At 37.8% G+C, this 7,006-nt stretch overlaps 1 protein-coding gene across 3 annotated transcripts in view; it reads left to right on the forward strand.

Annotated features, from left to right (window-relative positions):
• The window catches only part of calcrlb (calcitonin receptor-like b), an 18,067-nt gene that overhangs the window by 2,098 nt on the left and 8,963 nt on the right, over positions 1-7,006 (forward strand). The window contains exons 2-4 of one of the 3 annotated variants that reach the window (XM_035677807.1): positions 1,884-1,986; positions 2,735-2,888; positions 2,991-3,104. In XM_035677807.1, the coding sequence (XP_035533700.1) occupies positions 1,936-1,986; positions 2,735-2,888; positions 2,991-3,104 (319 nt within the window). In that variant the 5' untranslated portion in view covers positions 1,884-1,935. The remainder of the gene's footprint in view (positions 1-1,883; positions 1,987-2,734; positions 2,889-2,990; positions 3,105-7,006) is intronic. The other 2 variants (XM_035677806.1, XM_035677809.1) reach the window with 2 other exon arrangements.

Genomic DNA, 7,006 nt, shown 5'->3' on the forward strand with positions numbered 1-7,006 from the left:
TCACTGTGTTCCTCCAGGCCGTTTGCCTGAACATCTCTACAGAATAAAGACATTTATCACTCATTTACTGTATAATAATGTAAATGAAGGGTACATTTAAAACTGCAGGACATTTGAAATATAATGTAACAATAAAAAAATATATAATAGGACATATAGAATTAGGACACTTTACAATAGCTTTAGTTTTGTTTTTGGAATTAAATTTTTCTCATACAGTAAAGCGAAGACATTCATCACTGGCTATCTCAAAACAGGGGCTGTCGAGGGTGCAGGTAATTATTAATTACAGTTTTTATTTAAATAAAACCATACATTGTGATTTTATACTAGAAAGAGAGAAGAGATTTGGACAAATGCTAGTTTCAACACCATCTGTACCCCCAATACAGTTAGAACTGTCATAATTTCCACTGCTTTCCCACTGACTGTCACACCTCTTCTAAAGCAGGACACATTATTATTATTATTGGAAAAGATGACCTCAGAAATTCACTTTATGGAAAAAAAAAATATTTTTTGCTAATCTATTCTGGATAGGTTATTCTGATAGAATAGGATTTAACTGTACAACAGGTTTTAGTATTTTTAATTTGGTTTTCATCTATCGTGTGTTATTGAAATACTGAGTAAGTTGCTGCTTGCATATGTTTCAGCTCTATCTACAGTCTTTGCAAGAACCATATGGACACACAGTGTTTGCTTAACATTCACTGTGCATAACTTAATCCTCTAAATTAAAGCTAACTCAAAAATTCTAAGTAATAACTCAGTTGAGTTAATTTACATTTGTCTAGTATTTTAAGTATTGATTGGTGATATGCTTCCAGTTTGTTCCACTGACTCATTTTCTTTAAGTTTACTTTATATCATTACAGGGAATGTCAGTTTATAAATCATCATATGAACAATTAAACATAAGAAACAAGTATTGTTAACAACTTGATTACAGCAATTTGCTTTAGTGGAAGAAAACTACTTAAGTGGTATAAAGTAGAAACATTTCAGTTCCTACAATAAACTTAATTTACCCAAGTTACCTGAACAATAAATACTTTGGTTTTTACAGTGTTTCTATCAGCGTGTGAAGCATTCAGTTCGCTGATGAAAGCATCTGTTTACTGTATGTAATTGTGTCTGCAGCACATGCTTGACTGCATTTGCTATATTGATGTCTTTTGGCTAAACTTTGGTTAAACTTGCATAATAAGCATGCAGGAAGGAAGCTGCGGGGAAACGCAGGAAGCAAAAGGCCAAATCTGCAACCCCAACATCCAAAAAGGGGAGACTTGCCTTTACAAATTAAAAACATGGCTTTGGAGACATAGCTGTGGTATCATATTGGTTTTTTTTTTATTAGGGCAAAGGTCAGGGAACAGGACATTGTTAAAAGTAATCGCAAGTTAGAATAAAACTGATCTTACATCCACTGTATTTTCTGTTTCAGTTAAAACTGTAAAAAAATAAAATATTGTTGAGCTCTAATTTAGTAATAGAAAGTTAACTACAAGGTAATTTTAATGTCTATATGAATAAATACATAAACGTACTAAACCAACAAACTAATGGAATTAAAATATCCATGTGACAGCGCAGAGCACGTGAACTGGAGTTTGGATCCAGCTCCTGTCAACACATCGTGTGTCGGATCACGTTGGCAGCTGCTGCAACTCAGGAAGCTCTTTTTTTATTGAGCTCTGGGGGAAACTATTTGGGATAGTGCTAAAAGTTTTACCTGTTCCTACGAATGACATAAAAATAACTGAGTGAAACAGAAATAGGACTAAAGCTTGAGTCACAAAGCACCATTTGTTTCCTTTAAGTGTCTCATTTAAGTGCACTGAAACAGATAATAAAGTCTTAATATGTTTTCCTTTTCTCAGTGACAAACTATTGTCAACTTTCCTCAGAATACCCACGACGATCCGAGCACAGATGGATCAAAACGGCTTCATGTTTCTCCTGGTCCTGTGCGCCCTCAATAAGGTATCTGTTGTATCTGAACTGTGCAGTTGTGCAACAATCATGTTTTTGTAACTACAGTATTGATTTTTAGATCATCTATTCGTTATAAGATCAAGAATTTCAAACATTTTCTTAAACAATAGTGAGATAAATCCATGGTTAAAAAGTTGGAAATGTACATAATGTTAATTACAAGTATGATACTTTATTCTACTACATTTTTTGTCGTTTAAGTTTCTGTATTTCCTGTATTTTGGCTATACATTGGTGGTATCTCTTGTTGTAAAAATATTTATAACCATAAGTACATTTCTACAAGCTCTTGTCAGCACTCAGTCCTGCCATTTAAAACTATTTATCCATTCAAATAATGTTTGTTTTGTGAGTAGCATTAAAGGGCTACAACTTGCATTTCACTGCACAACCCTGTATTGTAGAACAATAAATAAATTAACCTTGCAACCTTGAATACTCAGTGATTTAGTATTGTGCTTCTATTAAGTTGAGGGACTTGAATGTTTTAAACTAAAAGCAGCAGAAGATGAGATATACTAAACTTGGTTAAACTTGATCCTGCATATCCTATAATGCAACTCAGGAGGGATATTTGCTCTCCCACTACCACATTATACTATCATATGTGAAATATGCCCATTTAAAAGGACTGTCACAATTGCTAATGTATGGGCTCTAAAATTAAAAATTGCATTCAAATGATACAATACCTGATATATGAGTATATGTGTGTGCTTAATTTCCATCATCTCAGCTGCTTTCGGCTGCAAGCCTTGATGATGAATACCACCAGGAGCATCTGAATCATCGGGGTGAACATCAGTCGACACGGAACCAAATCGCCATGGCCCAGTACGAATGCTTCCAGCGGATTGTGAAAAAATCACACCACAAAACAAAAACAATAGGTGGGAAGATTTTCTCAAATGGCCTCAGAGCTCAGAGGAAAATGTTTCTGTTACACCATTGCATACCAACATTCAGCCGCCATGTGTGTCCTTGGCTGTCAGCAGGTATAGAGTGCAACACGACGTGGGATGGGTGGCTGTGCTGGGATGAAACTGAAGCCGGCGTCACAACAGAGCAGAGCTGTCCAGAGTACTACAATGATTTTGACCCTCATGGTAAATTTATTTGCTATTTTTGATCCTGTAACTAATATATTAACCATCACTGACTTTATTAACCTTTAATATTTGAGTGCAATGTTGAGTTGAGACAGTAAGAACGGACCTTTCTTGTTCCCTTAGAGTTAGATGTGAAGATTGATGCCACTCTTAGGCCTGTGTGTAAAGCAAGGTGCAGTCAGGACATGGTTAGCTCAGCTTAACTTAAAGACCAAGCCTGCAACCTCCAAATGGCAAATGAAGTGAAACCGTAAGTGACAAAAACTGCAGCTCCTCAAATGTCCACTTGAGGCTGGCTCCAGATGTGAGTTAATCTCCATAAGGCCCCATGTTAAAATATCGCGCTGAAAGTACTCCTGTGTTTGACCAGTTCATTGTGGAGTGGGTGGGAGACATTGTCCAAGATGGCATGAATCTTGGATTGAGTCTGTTAGCGTCCACTACCCTCAACCTGCCCCATCAGACAACAGCGAACAAGATAGCACTGGCCACCACAGACTAAAGCATGGTCCTGCAAATGTTGAAGGAACTCGGCCACTTCAGAAAATAGAGATGGCTTTGGTCCTTGAGGGCTTGAGTGTTCTTAGCCCAGTCCAGTTTATTGTCCATGTGAACTCCCAGGTACGTGCAATCCTCCACATGTCTCCATGTCTATACTGATCTCCTGGATGGAAACAGGGGTCAGTGGGGCCTTGGCCATCCTCGGGTCCACAAGCTCTTTAGTCTTAGTCACATTGAGCTGTAGATGGTTCTACTACTTCTTGTGACAAAGTCATCCACCACAGTCCACACCTCAGTGTCATCACCCCTGCTGATACACCCCACCACAGCAGAGCCATCAGAAAACTTCTGAAGATGACAGGACTTTGTGGTAGTTGAAGTCCATTTTGTAGGGGGTGAAGAGGAAGGGAGAAAAGACCTTCAAACCACTCTGACACACAGTGTTACAGGCGCACATACTGTGGTCTACAAGTCAGGTAGTTAATTAATTAATCCAGGACACAAGGCGAGCTTCCACCTCCATTGCTGTCAGCTACTTACGCAGCAGAGCTGGCCGGACGGTGTTGAAAGCACTGGAGAAGTCAAAAAACATGACCCTTACCAGCCAGCTTTTCCAGGTGTGTGTAGATGCGATCCGCACCTGCTCTAGAACCAGTCTCTCCAGGGTCTTCATGATGTGGGAGGTCAATGCCATCCATCTGTAGTCTTTGGAGCCACTGGGACGTGGTGTCTTTGACACAGGAACACAGGATGTTTTCCACACCACAGGGACCCTTTGGAGACTCATTCCATTCCAGACATCCCTCATGTTGTTTCCACTCCAGCTTCCTCCTGTATTTCTCCTTAGCCTCACTGACCTTCACTCTCAGATCCCCCTGTATCATTTTCACCTCCTCCCTATCACCATTTCTAGGAGTCCTCTTCTGGGCATTCAGGATGAGAAGAGCTGTATGTAACGTTTGCATACAACAATTCCAGTGTCTTCTCCTCTTTCACATGACAACTCACATACTGGGTGAAGTTGGGCAGTGTTGTTGCCATGGTGACATGGTTGAAGGCACCCAAGATTACTAAGAGGGCATTCGGGTGTTGGGTCTGTAGTCGAGAAATGGCGGATGAATGGTTAGCAGAGGGAGGAATGTAAACAGCCACCACAGTAGCATGTGAGATTTCCCAGGGCAAATAATATAATCGGAGTCCTACTGCAAACAGTTCAACGTCCGGGCAACAGACACATTCCTTGACCGTAATGTGACCAGGATTGCACCATCTCTTATTAACTAGAACAGCAAGCACCCCTCCTTTACACTTACATTTGACACATGTAGAAAAACCGAGGGTAAAAAAAACAGCAGTATTTCATTAAATTTCAACAAATTGTACCTCCTCACAGTATGTTGATTGTGATTTCTCATTCATTACAGTAACTTGTTAGGTAATTTGTAAATTTAGCAAGAGTTTGATAACTGAATAGATCATTTTGCATGTGACGGCTCAAATGATGAAAGAATGTTTAGAAGTTGTGAAGAGTTTGACAATTTCACTGACAATCAGCTCATCAGTGTTGATCAATGAGCCATGTGCATGTGGGTATTGTCCTCACTGTTTTGCACATGCAATGTGCTTGAATGAATGAGAAATTCCAATCTGTCATGAATAAACTAATTGTTCAGAGATTTTCAACTCATTGTTTTGAGAACAATCCGAGGACATCTGGTGGATGGATGTAAAATGGAAATCAAAGGACCTGAGGAATAGGGAATTCAGAGGAAGGACAGAGAGGGTCTGGTCAAATAGTCTTTTTTGTTTAGGAAGGTTCCTAACTGAGTGAAGGGACCCGGGAAGTATTTCACAATACCATCCTTTACAATGCGACAAAGGAGTCCCACAATTATTTTTAAAAAGTTGCCCGTTCATGAATACAAATTATCAAAGGAAACACATCGACTTCTTGTTACTGTACCATTTTTATCTTATGCCATAACTTTCTAATACACATGTTTACTGGGAACAATATTTTAAACCCAGGGTTAGGCGACTACTGTTGCAAAGTCTACTTGTTATGAAGTTGTGGCCCTGTTTGAAACACTTTGGAACATGTATATATAAACATTATTTGATTCAAATTTTAAAGTTTATACGTCACAGCATAACGTAGTGTTAGCATTAGTTGTTCCATTAGATATTGGACTTGTTGTGTTGCCAGGCTTTAGGAATATCATTTTGATATTTTTATGTTCTTCAGTCACAGATGCTGAAACTTAACAATATGAGATTCAGAGTTTTGTTGCCAAGTAGATTTTCTCAAAGAATATGCCTCGGTATAAAAATAAACAAGAAGCAGAAATAGAACAATAGAAAAATAACAATAATATATGAAAAAATATTATAAAGACAATAATAGACAATATGTACAACATGGCCTTTATTGTAAATGGAAGATTATGCAGCAATGTGCAAAAGATCACTGTATTAAGTACAAAGAATATTTGCCATGTGCAGTAGAAGATTATGATATAGACTCGAGTAGATTTGTAGACCTACTATGTCATGACTGGTTGCCTATATTGATTCTTTTTTTTTATTTCCAACCATGAAAATTAAGTCATATTTTTCACTGGGTTGTCCATGTGTGCATATCGCCTACATGACACAACACAATAAGAATGCAGGTGCGAAGTATCTAAAATGCGCCTTTTGTAGTCCATCTGCAGAATGTTGTAATTTCACATCGTCAACATCCGCCATTGCATAATTATGTAGCATAGTAAAGTGCAGTTGGATTCACTGAGGTTGTTTTTTCCTTAGTCCTTAAGAATTCTCGGTCACATCTTACCTTGACCCCATGGTACTTTCCATTGAAGTTAAGGAAAAGTGTTTAGGAGAGGGTATAGGGCCTAATTTTTTTGGCAAATTGACTGGATCCAGAGACAAACCTTAAGCCCTTAAAAGGCAGTTTTTCATTGCTGCTTTGTAAATAATGTTATAAGGAGTTCGGTCTAGACCTGCTCTATTTGAAAAGTGTCCTGAGATAACTTCTGTTTTGAATTGGCGCTATACAAATAAAATTAAATTGAAATGAATTGAATTGAATTAATATGATCCTATGAAACAGGAAAATTCCAAACGTATCATTGAGTTATCTTATTATCTGAGTTGTCTTTTAAAGATCAGTCAATGTTCCAGATATTTTGTGGTTTGGGGTTTTAGTCCTTAAATTATCCAGATAACGCAACCGACTAAAAAAGAAGTGAATACATTTTCAATCGAAAAAATGATTAATCACAACCTTTGGAGCTGTACAGTAGCTTCACATTATGAAATATGATTTCAGTTTTATATGTCCTTTAAATAGTTGATGTACATTCTGCTGCTAATATAATAATATTATAATAATA

This window comes from Morone saxatilis, unplaced genomic scaffold (genome assembly GCF_004916995.1).
Source record: "Morone saxatilis isolate NCDOM2014 unplaced genomic scaffold, NCSU_SB_2.0 Contig6, whole genome shotgun sequence".
Taxonomy (NCBI): Eukaryota; Metazoa; Chordata; class Actinopteri; family Moronidae; genus Morone; species Morone saxatilis.